Genomic DNA, 15,330 nt, shown 5'->3' with positions numbered 1-15,330 from the left:
CTCTATCTCAAAAAAAAAAAATATATATATATATATATATTTTTTTTTCAAAACATGTTTTAACTATAATACATAAGATACTCACAATATAAGGTTATATAAACAGAATAAAGATGTATCAATTTGTGTTTCTACTAATGGCAGAATAGATTATTTGGAACAATCTTCCCATTACAAACAACCAAAATGGTTGATTCTGAAATATCATTTTAAAACGTTTAGAACTGTTGAAGAACTGACAAGTTTGTAAAAAACAACCATGGACAAACTTTGACTTTGGTTTTGACAATCTTCCAAGGCAGGCAAAGGGGACTGAAGATCAGGCCCATACCCACTAAAGGAATGTAACAGGAAAAAAAAAAGGGAATGCAACAGAAAATTCTTCTCATATTAAGCTGGGACCCCAAAGCGTTACATCCTTGTGGCAAGGGCAACTCAGAAACAAACATGCCCCTCCCAAATTCGACTCCCAGAGGACTGCAAGAAAGGCTGCCTTGGTTTAAGGCAAAACAAAGTGAAAATGTTAGAAATTTTGTTTAAGGTGATCCCAGACTAATCAAATAAGGCACCCGACAAAAATCAAAAACAAATTCTTCTCTGGAATTTACCCTAGACTTCAAAGATTCCCCAGATATATATTTCAATTACAATAAGCAGTACACAGCCAAAAAAATAAACAAACCACCAAGCACACAAGGAAATAAACAATCAGGAGTATCAGTAGAAAAAGAATAAACAGGAAAATGAGCCAAAGACACCCAGGCAATTCATAAAAGAGGAAACCAAATTGGAAGATAAACATAGGAAAAGATGTTCAACCTCACTGGTAACCAGAGAGATGCAAACGCAACCATAACAATAATATAAAAAGCCCCAGTAGGCTAAATACCATAGGCAAGTCTGACAATACCAAGCATTGGTGAGGCTGGCACAACAGTAACTTTTCTACGCCGCTGGTAGGAATATAAATTTGTACAACCATTTTGGAAGATAGTTTAGTATCACCTCATAAAACTGAAGTTTCAAATACTGCAAAACCCAGAAAATTCACTTCTAGTTATAGCCCTAGAGCAGCAATTTTCAAACGTTGTGGCTGGCTGGAAGACTCTTTAGATACACTCAAAATTATTGAGGACCTCAAAGAGCTTTTATTTATATTAGGGACTACTATTGATATTTATCATATTAGAAATTAAAACAGGCATTTTTTAATCCATAAGACACAAGCATACATTCCATTAGCCATCAGGGTCATGATACCGCGTGTCACATAGCCTCTGGAAAATGCCACTGTATATTTGTGAGAGGAGAATGGAAAAGGCAGGTAACATCCTAGTATTCATATACATAAGTAGTTGGGCTGGGCACAGTGTCTCACACCAGTAATCCCAGCAGTTTGGGAAGTCAAGGTGGGTGGATTGCTTGAGCTCAGGGTTCAAGACCAGCATGGGTAACATGGTAAAATCCCATCCCTAGCAAAAATGCAAAAAATTAGCAAGGCATCCTGGCATGCACCTGTGATCCCAGGTACTGAGGAGGCTAAGTGGGGAGAATCAATCACTGAGCCCGGGAGGTAGAGGTTGCAGTGAGCTGCACCGTACTCCAGCCTGGGCAACAGAGTGAGACCCCACCTCAATCAATCAATTAATCAATAAATAAATGTAGTTGGACCTTGTAGACCCCTGAAGAAGTCTCATACACACCCCTCAAGGGTCCCCAGAGCACAGTGTGAGAACCTCTGCCCTAGAGAAATGTTGGAACATCTGCATAACAATGCTCCTAGCAGCACTACTTAAAATGGCCCCAAACTGGAAATTACCCAAAGGTTCATTAATAAGAGAATGAGTTAAAAAACAACTTGTGATATAGTCAAACAGTGGAATAATACATAGCAATGAAAACGAATGAACTACAGTGACACACAACAGATCAACAATAATGTTGGGGGAAAGACAAAACAGATTACACACAGTGTGATCCCATTTCTACAAGGCTAGAAGACAGGCAAAACAAAACTATATGATTTAGGGCTGCACATGTGGCAGATTATAAAGTAAAGGGAGAAAATGACGGCACGAAAGTCAGGGTAGTGGCTACCTCTACAGGGAGTGAGGGGGCTGTGACCGGGAGGGCCACACAGGTGTCTGTACAAGTGTTGTCAACATTCTATTTCTCGACCTGGCCTGTGGTAACACAGGTTTTCATTTTATACTTTTTTGTTAAACTGTTCATATATGGCTGGGTATAGTGGCTCATGCCTGTAATCCCAGCACTTTGGGAGGCTGAGGCAGGAATATTGCTTGAGGCCAAGAGTTCAGATCAGGCTGTGCAACACAGCAAGACTCCACTTCTCCAAAAAAAAAAAAAAAGTTAACTATACACATAGGCTTTGCATGTTTTTCTGTATCTGTTATATTTCATGATGCAAAGGAAAACGATATACAGTTTAATACCAATAATGTGAAATACATGTTTTAGCATAGAAAAAATTATTGACATAGTGTATTCTAACATGCAAACACTGGTGATCCCTGAGTAACAAGGTTTGTGTTTTCTCTACACTTCTTCACATTTCCCATGTTTACTACAAAGAGTACATATTACGCTTATAATTGTGCACACATTTGGTATGTCAAACTTTATTACAATTTTTAGCCGACTGGAGGGTATGTAATATTATCTTATTATAGTTTAATTTGCATCTCTTTGATTACTAATGAGGTTGGTCATTTTTTTATATGTTTATTGTCCAATTTGGTTTCTACCTTTATGAATTGTCCAGTCAAATCTTTGGCTCATTTTGCTGTGTATTATTTTTCACTGGTTCGCAGAAAATCATTAAATGCATTAAAAAAGACAAGGTTGCCATCTAAAATGGAAACTAATAAGGGTGAACATAAAAGAGATGAGACGAGCCATCTGTGGAAACCTATGCAGAAAATAACTAACTCCTACAGAGACTGGTGATACATATGGTCTCACTAGGATGACCTGAAAGTTCATCAAGGAGTCTAAGGTGTGTTCCTAGAGTCGCCTGAGCTTAGAACTTGCCCTGTAGAGAAGAAGGAAAAAATAAAACTGTCTGAGCTGATACCAATGCACAAGACTGGTTATGATCTGATTTACTCCAACATGTCTGTCCTGGGCAATGTGATGATAACAGAAAACTTTAGTGACTCATGAAGAATACTGAAAACTGAGCAATATTACAAAGAATATATAGTCATGTGGCCACATAGCAATATATTTCAGCCAAATGATGGGGTGCACATATGATGGGGGTCCCATAAGATTACAACTGGGGCCCCAAATTCCTTTCTTATCGCTTTGTGACATTGTAGCCATCATAACATGTTAGCACAACACATTACCTTTTCTATGTTTAGATGCACAAATGCTTGCCATTGTATTACAACTGCCTACAGTATTCAGTATAGTCACGTTGCTGTACAGGCTTGTAGCCTACGGGCATGTAGTAGGCTATACCATTTATGCTTATGTAAGTGTACTCCATGACGTTCACAAGATGAGATCAAATAATGACATTTCTCAGAACATCCCTCCATCGTTAAGCAAGGCATGGCTGTATCTGTCTTTACAGTGCTGGTTCTCAACAAGCGGCGATTTGCCATCCCCCATCCCCCAGAGGACACTGTGCAATGTCTGAAGTTATTTTTAATTGACAAGACTGGGAAGGGGAATACTACCTGCAGCTAGTGGGCAGAAGCCTAGGATGCTTCTAAACATCCTTCAACGCATAGGAAACCCACCCCCGCCCATCCCTTGCACAAAAATTATCTAGTCCAAAGGTCAACAGTGCCGTGGTTGAGAAACTCTGCTCAATAGTCTCTATCTAGGAGAGTACTCAGGCCAGGCATCATGGCTCATGCCTATAATCCCAACACTTTGCAAGGCTGAGGCAGGAGGATCACATGAGCCAGTAGTTTGAGATTTCGTCTCTAACAAAAAAAAAATCAAAAAATTAGCTGGACATGGTAGCACACGCTTGTAGTACCAGCTACATGGGAGGCTGAGGTGGGAGGATCCCCTTAGCTCAGGGTTTGACGCAGCATTGAGTCATGACGGTGCCACCGTACTCTAGCTTGGGTGTCAGAGTGAGACCCTGTCTCAAAAAAAAAAAAAAAAAAAAAAGGGCCGGGCGTGGTGGCTCATGCCTGGAATCCCAACACTTTGGGAAGGCAAGGCAGGTGGATCATCACCTGATGTCAGGAGTTTAAGACCAGCCTGGCAGTCTCTACTATTAATACAAAAATTAGCCAGGCATGGTGGCGCATGCCTGTAATCACAGCTACTTGGGAGGCTGAGACAGGAGAATCACTTGAGCCCAGGAGGCGGAGGTTGCAGTGAGCCAAGATTGCGCCATTGTATTCCAGGCTGGGTCACAAGAGCGAAACTCCTCAAAGAAAAAAAAAAAAAAAAGAGAAGCTCAACCCTCAGGGACTCTTTTTCGAGGCGGTGAAGAAGGGCAAATCCCCAGGCTGCCCCACCTCAAGGGTTAATCCAAACTCCTTGAGACCTACACTCAGCAAGCTCCTCCAAGGGGCTGCACAGTAAGCACTGTGCTCTCAGAAGGAGGCCTCCCTCATGAAGAAAGCCTGTACAAATAAGACCACTTGGAGTCCACAGAACATCAGTGATGAAGAACTCTCCGAATCAGTTGATCCATCCTCCACTCAGAGAGAGAGAACCCAACCGCTGACAACAGCAGCATGGCATCACATGATGAAGAGGCACACACAGAGCTAGGCTACTAACCGGACACAAATATGCATTGTGGCGATTATTTCATAAAGAACTAGAGAGGTGAGAGAATTCGGCATCACAATAGAGCTACAAGCAGTTTCCCTATTAGGAGAACTAGGAAACACTCCAGGGAGGGAGTAACATTTCGGCAGGACACAGAAATCTGAGATTTGTGTGGCAGTTTTAAATCACGGCTAACAATTCTTTGACACTCTTCCCTTAAGAGGTAGGATATATGTCCTCACTTTGAATCTAGATTACTCTCAACTGACTCATAACCTATAGAATGCAATGAAAGTCACACTGATGACTTCTGAGGCCAAGTCATAAAAGGCCATGATCTAGGCATATACCCCAAAGAATTGAAAACAGCTGTTCAAACAAAGACTTGTGCATGAATGTTCACGGCAACACTATTCCCAATAGCCAAAGGGTGGAAACAACCCAAATGTCCATCAGCTGATGGCTGGACAAGCAAAACACAGTCTACCCGTAAAATAGACTACTATTCAACCATAACAAGAAACGGAGTACTGATCCACACTACAGCAGGGAGGAACCCAGAAAACATCAGGCTAAGTGAAATAAGCCCAGTCACAAAAGGACAAATACTATCTGATCCCATTGCTATAAAATGTCCAGAATGGGCAAATCCAGAGATAGGAAGCAGATGAGTGGGTGCCAGGGGTTGGGCAGCGGGAATGGGAAGTGACTGCTTAGTGGGTCCAGGGTTTCCATTTGGGGTGATGAAAACATTTTGGAACCAGATAATAGGGATGATCACACAAAACAATGTATTTAATGCCACTGAACTGTGTGCTTTAAAATGGTTAAAAGGGTAAATTTTCTGGGCATTTTACCACAATTTTTAAAAGGTTTCTCTAAAAGGCCCATCTGCCTTCTACCTTGTCCACAGAATACTCATGCTTACAGCCTGAAGGGGCTATGTAAGAAGTTCAAATACAGTTGCCTTGCTGGAAGGAAGCCCAAACCACAGAGAGGCCACGTGTGGGTGTTCCAGTGGACAACCTCAGCTGAGCCCATGCTTTATGACATGTGAATGAAAAAAACCTCCAGATGATCCTAGCCCCCAGCCATTTGAGTCCTCCTAGCTGAGGTCCTTGACATAGTAGAGTAGAGACAGCCATCTCTGCTGCAATATCCTAATTCCCAACCTATGGAATCTAAGAGCATAGTAAAACAGTTGTTTCAAGCCACTAAATGTGTGGAGGTTTGGCCGGGAGCGGTGGCTCACGCCTGTAATCCCAGTGCTTTGGGAGGCTGAGGTGGGAGGATCACCTGAGGTCAGGACTTTGAGACCAGCCTGACCAATATGGTGAAACCCCATTTCCACTAAAAATACAAAAATTAGCCGGGTGTGGTGGCGTGCGCCTGTAGTCCCAGCTACTCAGGAGGCTGAGACAGGAGAATTGCTTGAACCGGTGAGGCAAACATTGCAGTGAGCCAAGATCGTGTCGCTGCACTCCAGCCTGGGTGACAGGGCAAGACTTCATCTCGAAAAAAAAAAAAAAAAGAAAAAAAATGTGAGGAGGTTCATTACGCAGGAATAGGTGACAGGAACAGCTTTCAACTTTGGAGAAGGGGGCAAGGGTCTTCTTGGCAGATAGCAACAATGGAATCCTTGTGCATCTTTTAAGATACATGTGGCTATGTATAGCTGCTTCCAGGTCTGTCTGGACTTTAATCTCCTTGAGGAGGTACATGCTTTACCCTGCTCTGTTTCACCCACAGTGCCCCCACATGGGTCCTGGCTGCTCATTCAGGATGAGACCTGCTACCCACCATCTGCCCTTCAGATCCACTCTCTGTGCCCCAGGCCAGTGACTGGTATGAGCTTCATCAAAGGGTTTCTTTGTTCTCTGGCCTCCTTGGGGTTAGCCCATGGGTTTCCTCAGTATCTCAAGAGTCATTCACATCTCAGTTGTTTTTTTTCCCCACATTGCCGTACCGTGGAAAGAAATGCTGAATATAGTCCCACCATCCCAGGCTAGCTGACGCAGCAATTAAAAAAAAAAAAAAGTAGAATGTCAAAATGAACTCCGCTGTGCCTGGGCACTATTTCGGTGGTAAAAAAATTTCACACTGCAGTAATATTTCCTGTGGAGAGTATCGCCTCTAATTTAGAAAATAATCCCAAATACAACCGCCTAACAATGACAGCTAGATGTCTTCTAGCCTCTCCTCTACACAGATGTTCACTGAACAGGGTGTCATATCTGCAGAATTCAACTACAGCAGTTTTCAAAGATATTTCTGCTATAAAGCTGCAGAACATTCTGACATCTTGTGAGAAGCCCGAAGTAGAAAACTAATCAAAACAAAGCTCAAAACTGACTGAAGTGGAGCTGTTCTGCCTATGGAGCAGCCATTCTTTCATTCCTTTACCTTCTTAATAAATGTCCTTTCAGGCTGGAAGCGGTGGCTCACAGCTGTAATCCCAGCACTTTGGGAGGCCATAGCAGGTGGATCAACTGAGGTCAGGAGTTCGAGACCAGCCTGGCCAACATGGAGAAACCCCATCTCTACTAAAAATACAAAAATTAGCTGGGTGTGGTTGTGGCGCTTGTAATCCCAGCTACTCGGAGGCTGAGGCAGGAGAATTACTTGAACCCAGGAGGCGGAGGTTGCAATGAGCCAAGATTGCGCTAGCACTCCAGCCTGGGTGACAAGAGCAACACTCGATCAGAAAAATATAATAATAATATAAATAAAGTTGCTTTCACAAAACAAACAAACAAAAACACTGGTTGAAGTGGGAGTGAGGGATTCAGGTGCACCCGCTCCTGTCTGGTCCTCTCCCCACACCCACGACACCCACCTTGAGGGAGAGAAAATCAACACAATGAACTGAAGCCATAGCACTGATAAGGGCAGCCAGGAGACAAATCAGAAACCCTGTGTCTGCTGGCCGCAGGCTGCATCCTGCTTCAAGTGCGGCCATCAGGACTGGAGGGGAAGGGTGGGAAAGGCCTCCGGAGACAGCCAGTGGCCCCCACTGCAGGTGGCCTGCAGCATAGGCCATGCTCCAAAGCAGAAGTGCAGGCTCCGATCTCCTTGTAAAGCAGTTTGGAATCAAATGCAAGCACCAGAAATCCAACTACCTTCCTGGGCCCTTGGAGATGCTTCCAAACATTCACTGCTGCACCAAAAACATCACTACAACCCAATTTTCTGCACATTTATTTCAAAATACTGAACTTAGAACATTCTAGGGATTGATTTTAAAATGGTAAAACTGAACAATGGAAGGAAACATCACATACTAGTTTTTCAAAGAGGAAGAGGATGCTAGTATGTAACTCTTAGCTTTTTATTAGCATTCTGTTTTGGCTATAACAAAATACACTGTATTCAACAGTTTAAAACAATACATATTTATTATCTCACAGTTCTGGAGACGAAAGTCCAACCCAGGTCTTACCGGGCTAAACTCAAGGTGTGGGCAGGGCTGTGTTCCTTCTGGAGGCTTTAGAGAAAAATCTGTTCCCTTGCCTTTTCCAGCTTCTAGAGGCTGTGTGGTCCTTGGCTCTTGGTCCCTTCCTCCATCTTCAGAGCCAGTAATGGCTGGGCAAGTCCTTTGCATATGACATGGCTCTAACCCCCAACTTTTCTACCTCCCTCTTCTGTATTTAAAGGACCCAGGTGATTACATTGGGCACACCTGGATAATCCGGGATAGTATTATTTTAAGGTCAGCTGATTGGCAGCCTGAATTCCATCTGCTACCTTACTGAATTTCCCTTGCCATGGAGCCTAACATGTTCACAGGTTCCAGAGATCAGGACATGGACGTCTTTGGGGGCTCATTATTATTCTTTCTACCACAGCTTCCCACCCCACTCCATGTGGAACACCTGCCTACATGAAAGCTTTTCCAGCCCATTCTTGATAGGTATCTATGACGACGTTAAGCTTTTTTTTTTTTTTTTTTTTTTTTGAGACGGAGTTTCGCTCTTGTTACCCAGGCTGGAGTGCAATGGCGTGATCTCGGCTCACCGCAACCTCCGCCTCCTGGGTTCAGGCGATTCTCCCGCCTCAGCCTCCTGAGTAGCTGGGATTACAGGCACGCGCCACCATGCCCAGCTAATTTTTTGTATTTTTAGTAGAGACAGGGTTTCACCATGTTGACCAGGATGGTCTCGATCTCTTGACCTCGTGATCCGCCTGCCTCGGCCTCCCAAAGTGCTGGGATTACAGGCATGAGCCACTGCGCCCTGCCACAATTCAGCCTTTTAAAGTGTGCAATTCATGGTTTTTAGTACATTCACATATTGTGCAATTATAACCTCTATCTAGTTCCAGAACATTGTCATCATCCCAAACAGAAACCCCATGCCCATTAAACAGTCACTCCTCAACCCCCTTCATCCAAGCTGCTGGCAACCACTAATCTACTTTCTGTCTCTAGATTTGCCAACTCTGGACATTTTGTATAAAGGATGCCTTTCAAGGTTTGTATCACGTTATTTTTAAAATATGGCTCGAAATGTCCGGCTCAGTTGGAGCCAGGTGCTGTGCTAAACACTTTATACGTTTCTACTCATTTAATCCTAATACCCACCCCATGAGGTAGATAGTGTTGTTATCCCTACTTCACAGATGAGGAAACTGTGGCACTGAGCAGTTAGGCGAACGGGACAGAGTCATAGCAGCACTGGGCAGGTGCGCTTTAAAGCCTACACTCCATGTGTAAACTGGACCTCTTTTAAGAGAGCAGGCACTTGGTGGCTTGCCAACATGCTCATCATTCTTATTCTTTTATTTTGTGTGTGGGGGTTTGTTTTTGTTTTTGAAACAGGGTCTCGCTCTGTCACCCAGGCTGGAGTGCAGTGGTGCTATTGTGGCTCACTGCAACCTCTGCCTCCCAGGCTCAAGCAATCCACCCACCTCAACCTCCCAAGTAGCTGGGACTACAGACACACGCCATCACGCCTGGCTAATTTTTGTATTTTTGTTTGTTTTGTAGAGATGGGGCTCTTGTTATGTTGCCCAGGCTGGTCTCAAACTCCTGAGCTCAAGCAATCTGGCAGCCTCAGCCTCCCAAAGTACTGAGATTACAGGCATGAGCCACCGTGCCCGGCCCCCCATCATGCTTACTCTTGACCAGTTTTCACATTCCTATGACCTGCCTGATCCCTGAATATATCTGTGTTCATGCCTTCTGTTCTGGTTATGCAGATAAACCTGAGTTCAAATCCAGTTCAGCAAAACGCGATCCTGGTTAAGTTCCTAAACCTCTCTGGGCCCCATATTTTTCATCTGAGAAGTGGGTTACCAACCAGTTATCTTTAGGACTATATGTAAAAGGGCCACTATGGACATCAAGAGGTGACATGGGTCCCAGTGCCAACAGTTCAGAGTAAATGTGGCAAGACACTGAGGGCCTGGTATATAGAAGGGGTTCCAGAAATGAAGCTCCTATTGAGATTACTACCCATCCACATCACTGACAGTCTTCTTCCTGCTGCTCAAAAGAACAGCTTCCCATTTCTGGAGTCACATACAGGCAGCATACTGTCCTCAGAGGACTTTTTGTAACTAGTAAAATACACAGCAGACTGAAAAGTCCTCTCTAATTGGAAGAAAGATAACTTGTTAACCGCCCTTTAAAATCCTGGGAGCCTACAGCCAGCCTCTACTTGGTACTTGCAAGAGACTGGAAGGATTTCTTAGATTACGCAGAGCTGCTTCTCCATGCTTTCTGAGATCTGCCAGGGTTTCTCAGCCACATCCCACTACTGAGGACCAGTACCAAGAATAAAGTGGCTCTCAGCAGGCCAACCCAAAACGCCACTCCAGGGCTCAAGGACAGACAACTGGTGCCTAACTGAGGCACTTGCTTTGTGTTTGTCACTTTGACGCAGCAGCTCTGAGACTACGATGATCCCGGAGAAGACCGCCAATGCAAAAATATTATTTTTGAGACAGAGTTTCACTTTTGTTGCCCAGGTTGGAGTGCAATGGCACAATCTTGCCTCACTGCAACCTCTGCCTCCTGGGTTCAAGGGATTCTCCTGCCTCAGCCTCCCGAGTAGCTGGGATTACGGGCATGCATCACCATGCCTAGCTAATTTTGTATTTTTAGTAGAGATGGCGTTTCTCCATGTTGGTCAGGGTGGTCTCAAACTCCCGACCTCAGGTGATCTGCCCACCTTGCCTCCAAAAGTGCTGGGATTACAGGCATGAGCCACTGCACCTGGCCCTAAAAATCTTATTATCTTATTTTGGACAAAAGATCCAGAAAACTGGGCCCTTACCTTGAAACCAAAGCTTCTTCTAGTTTGGGTTTCTTAATTTAAACAACAATAAAAGATCCCTGGGTAGCGGTCTTATCTGGGTTGAATCCTGGCTGTATGTCTTCTGAGCTGTGTGACCAAGGTCCCCTCATTTTTCTGAAAGGCAGTGATAATACATAGCCTGCAAAATTGTCGAGGCAATTTAAAGCAATATATGTGAAGTGCCTGGCACACAGGAAACACTCAGGAGATGGTAGCTGGCAGCAAGGCTGCAGATCTAAGCCTGGTCCCCTCAAAACACCTTTGTGATTGTCAGGCATCATATGGATGAGCAAACAGGTTGAGAGAACTCATTTTCCCATGGTCCCTAAGTGGCAGAAGTGGGGTAGCCTCCAGGTGCAAAGGCATATGCCTAAGGCTTAAAGGCAGTGACTGCACAGACAAACCTTGGATAAAATCATAATTCTGACAATCACTGTGTGACCTAGGGCAAGTTACTTCACCTCTCTGTGCCTCTGTTTCCTCAACTGTAAAACAGTTGTACTGGTTCTGTCTCCTCTACCTCCTCTTAAATCAACAATTGTAACATGCAAATCTGAAACCCAATCATTTCTATTCCCCACCTTGTCAATATTCATATCATGCTGAAGACTTTCAGAACACAGCCTTGAAGGGAATATCATGTTTCTAACTTTTTTTGTGCTACCACTTTCAAGATTTCCATGTCATTAGATGCGAGTCAATCAAATGATCATATGCTTTCTCACAAAGGCATTACAGACAAAAATTTTATCCCCAAAGGGAAAATGCAAAAGAAAATTCAACAACTCTTTACCCCTCTAACTTCCTTTATTTTTCTCCACAGCAATGACAATATTATATAGATTTAAGTGTTGTGCTTATTTTCTGCCTGGACCAGGACATCAGCTGCATGAAGACAGACAGTCTCAGTTTTGTTCACTACTGCATCATTTCTAGAACAGAGCCTGGCACCTCTGCAGAATGTTAACTGGCTCCTCGTGAATCAACTCCAGATGGGTTGCCCACATGAAAAACATTTCTGCATCTTTTGCAAAAGTGGCTTGGCTAGTACCATACACTGTTTTTCAGTGTTCCTTTATGTGACATAAATCTTACTAGAACTCAGTACTAGGACAAGGTGTGTGTGTGTGTGTGTGTGTGTCCTGAGCTCATATATTTTCCACCAGCTGGGTTAGCTTTTATTGTCGGAGCATAATTCATGTTCAATTACAGTATTTCCCTTAATCTCTTTTTCTGATGGGGACATGGGATATAAATAAGTGTAAGAAGATTCTGTTGGTACATATTTAAGACCCCATTTTTAAAAACAGACTGCATTTATTCTAAGAAGATGCTTCTCAAACTTGAATGTGCCTGAGAATTACCCGCGGATCTAGTTGAAATGCAGAATCAGACTCAGTAGGTCAGGGGCGGGGCGTGAAATGCAGCAGTTCTTACAAGCTCCCAGGTGATGCCTATGCGGCTGGGCCCTGGACCACATTTTGAGTAGCAGAGGGTCTAAGAAACTTGCTTCCTTGATTCAGCAGCGTTCCGAACACTCTCCTGTTCCTTGGCAAAACATGACCAAAGTCTCAAAAACTGGAGTGGACGGCAGAGGCACCTAGGGAGCTGGTTAGACGTACACCTCGCTGACCCCCGCCACACCCCATGCCTGCTGTGATCCCGACGAAAGGGGTAGGAATCCACCTAGGAAGTTCCCCAGGTGCTTCTGCTGTCGGTGGCCTCGCAGCAAATTTCGAAACAGACTGATCTCTTCAAGGTTTTCTCAAAGGTGAACTCATGGGGACAGCTGTTGTCACCAGTGGTGACACCTGCTCGTTCAGGATTTTAGGAGGCCCATCCCGCTATTTCCAGCCCAGCGTCAGGGGGGCTCTCACCCCTCGTCTCCGGCTACTCCGACCGGGGCGGAGTCAGCCCCCACGGACCCGGGGCTCGGAACCCCGCCGCTCCACCTCCCACAGCCCGGCCGCCCGGTGGCAACCACAGCAGGCCCGCGAGGCGGGGACCGCGCCGCTCATGCGCAGAGCGACCCCCGGGCCCACAGGGCGGGCTCCCCGCGCGCCCCCCGCCCGCCTTACCTCTTTGGACCAGGGTGGCCAAGGAGAAAGCGAGGCAGACAAGGAACACCGAGCGCCAGGCCACCATGGCTGGGAGCAGGCGGAGGGCCCAGGAGGTGCACTGTTACCGCGAGAGCGCCCGAAGGGGAGGCCGAGGAGGAGCGGGAGGAGGAGCCCCGCCGCCTCTGCAGGGCCCCGCCCAAAGCCGGCGCGCGCGCAGCGCGGCGCGGCCCTGGGAGGGTGGAGGTCGGGCGCGCGCGAGCGCAGGCGCCTGGGGGCGCCCCGGCTGGGGTTAGGCCGGGGGGCGGGGCGAGGCTGCGGTCTGGAGGCAGGGCTTCGAGCGAGGGGAGTGGCCTGCGGGCACCCTGTGGGTAGGGAGGGAGGTCTGGGTTGGGTTGGGCTGGGCACGGTGGCAACGCGCGGTCCGCAGACCCTGTCCCACCCGGGTCCTCGAGACCGCAGTCTCGGAGGTGGCCCCGCGGATCCGCAGCAGTGAGTCGCTAGTGCCGGGGAGCGGGAGGCGGCAGCGGCAGTGGGCGCCGATTTCCTCCCGGGTGACCTTGAGCAAGGCTTTTCCCCTTCTGGCCGTGGTGTTCTCCCGGTGAATGGTTGTTCCCTCGAGGCCCCTCCAGCCACCGTCCAGCACGGAGTCCCGCACTCTGTCCCCCCTCGCCGTTCCCTGCAGGAGACCATAGTGGGACCCTGGCCGGAGACTGAAGAAAAGGGCCGTTTTCGTGGCTCGCTGCGGTCGGCAATTAGCGGCACGTCCCGAGGAAATGAGGCCGGGGGCGCCCGGGCGGGAGAGAGGGGAGGGTGGGGCGGCCCGGAGCCGGATCGCCGCGGGCTCTGGAGACTTGGGGTAGGGACTGGGTCAACTCTCCCGTGCCTTTGATGAATGCGCTGAAAGTACAATTCACATCTGCAGGGTCGATCTGAAAAACCTGCTTGATAAGACGGACAAACGCGCTGCGGTCCTTTCCCATGAACCCCCACAAACCGACCCGGCGAAGTCAGATTCCGACGGTGTGCAGACCAGCAAAATGCCCGCTGCAGCCGTTGATGGGAACGCTCCCAAGAAGAGCCCCAGCTGCAACCAGCTCTCGAAGACAAAGAGGAAGCGCCGCTGCTCTCCGCAGTGGCGGCATGAGCCTGTCCCTGCCATTATGCGGCACCACCTGCCCAGGGCCACAGCCTCCTTAGAGGGCGGCTACTACCACTTTGCCTCGGTATCCGTTCGGCAGCTTTCCTGTGTCCCCAACCCAGCCCTCGCTGCCATAGGCAACCCCCTCAATGGCTCCCGCCAACTCCTGAGCAACAGTGGGGGGCTGGGGTCTCACTGAAATGGAGCCCAAATGTCCTTTGTGGCTTACATCCATTGCCCTGAATCTCGGGGCTGCAGAAACAACACAGCATATGAGGAGTCGGTCTTCCCATGTTCAGGGCATTAATTACTCTATGAATGGAATATTATTCCGTTCTAGCTGCAGAATTAACAGAAATAGCTGGAAGTTATTGAACACACACTATACACGTGGCAGATTCCACGCATTTTACCCTTAATTTTTATTTCTCACAATGCCTTATGTATCACCTGATAATTAACGAGGAAAAAGCAGCAAAAAGGAGATTCCTTGAGGTTGGGGAGTTAGCCAGGTCTAGTCTCATGTCAAAGGGGGAGGGTACCACTAGGAACCCCAGCTGGTGAATGGCTAAGAATGTGTGCTGTAGAGCCAGACTGGGTACAAATCCTGCCGAAACCCAACAAAGAGTGAAAACTGGACAGCCTGCACACAGTGACAGCGGGCAGGGACCATAACTGGTTAATCTAGTGACAGCTAAGGAAATAGTGGCCACTGTGAGGTCAGAAGGTTACTGTCTTTTCCAGGCTATGAACACTCCCCAACCTTTGCTACTAAGTCTAAGTGCCCCGAGTCGTTTCAAAGGCCCTGGTGGTACCATCTGTACCAGGAGGGCACTAGATTTTCTGATCTCCAGGAGTCTTTCAGGATATGATGGGTAAACCCTGATGCATACACACTAATCTACATCGAGGAGATGAGAAGAATATAACCTCTAAGTTTGAGGCCATGTCAGTCAATATGCAGTAAACAGTCACACTCTACTGGAACTCTAGCTGGTAAATGTACCACAATGCCACATGCAGTAAGAGTATCTTCTAGCTAAAGAGTAGTTCTCAAACTGCACCCCAT

General features: G+C 46.6%; 1 protein-coding gene across 4 annotated transcripts in view; it reads right to left on the bottom strand.

The window, feature by feature from the left end:
- The window catches only part of CD99L2 (CD99 molecule like 2), a 131,662-nt gene extending 118,383 nt beyond the window's left edge, over window positions 1-13,279 (bottom strand). For 2 of the 4 annotated variants that reach the window (XM_012477322.3, XM_012477325.3), the window contains exon 1: window positions 13,142-13,278. In XM_012477322.3, coding sequence (XP_012332745.1) covers window positions 13,142-13,208 — 67 coding nt within the window. In that variant the 5' untranslated portion in view covers window positions 13,209-13,278. Of the gene's footprint in view, window positions 1-13,141 lie in introns of all 4 variants that reach the window. The other 2 variants (XM_012477324.3, XM_012477323.3) reach the window with 2 other exon arrangements.
- Between the last annotated feature and the right edge of the window lie 2,051 nt (window positions 13,280-15,330).

Source organism: Aotus nancymaae, unplaced genomic scaffold (genome assembly GCF_030222135.1).
Source record: "Aotus nancymaae isolate 86718 unplaced genomic scaffold, 86718_ANA_hifiasm-v0.15.2.pri h1tg000004l, whole genome shotgun sequence".
NCBI lineage: Eukaryota > Metazoa > Chordata > Mammalia > Primates > Aotidae > Aotus > Aotus nancymaae.
The sequence above is the reverse complement of the archived record's forward strand: the minus strand, read 5'-3'. Positions and strand labels throughout refer to the sequence as shown.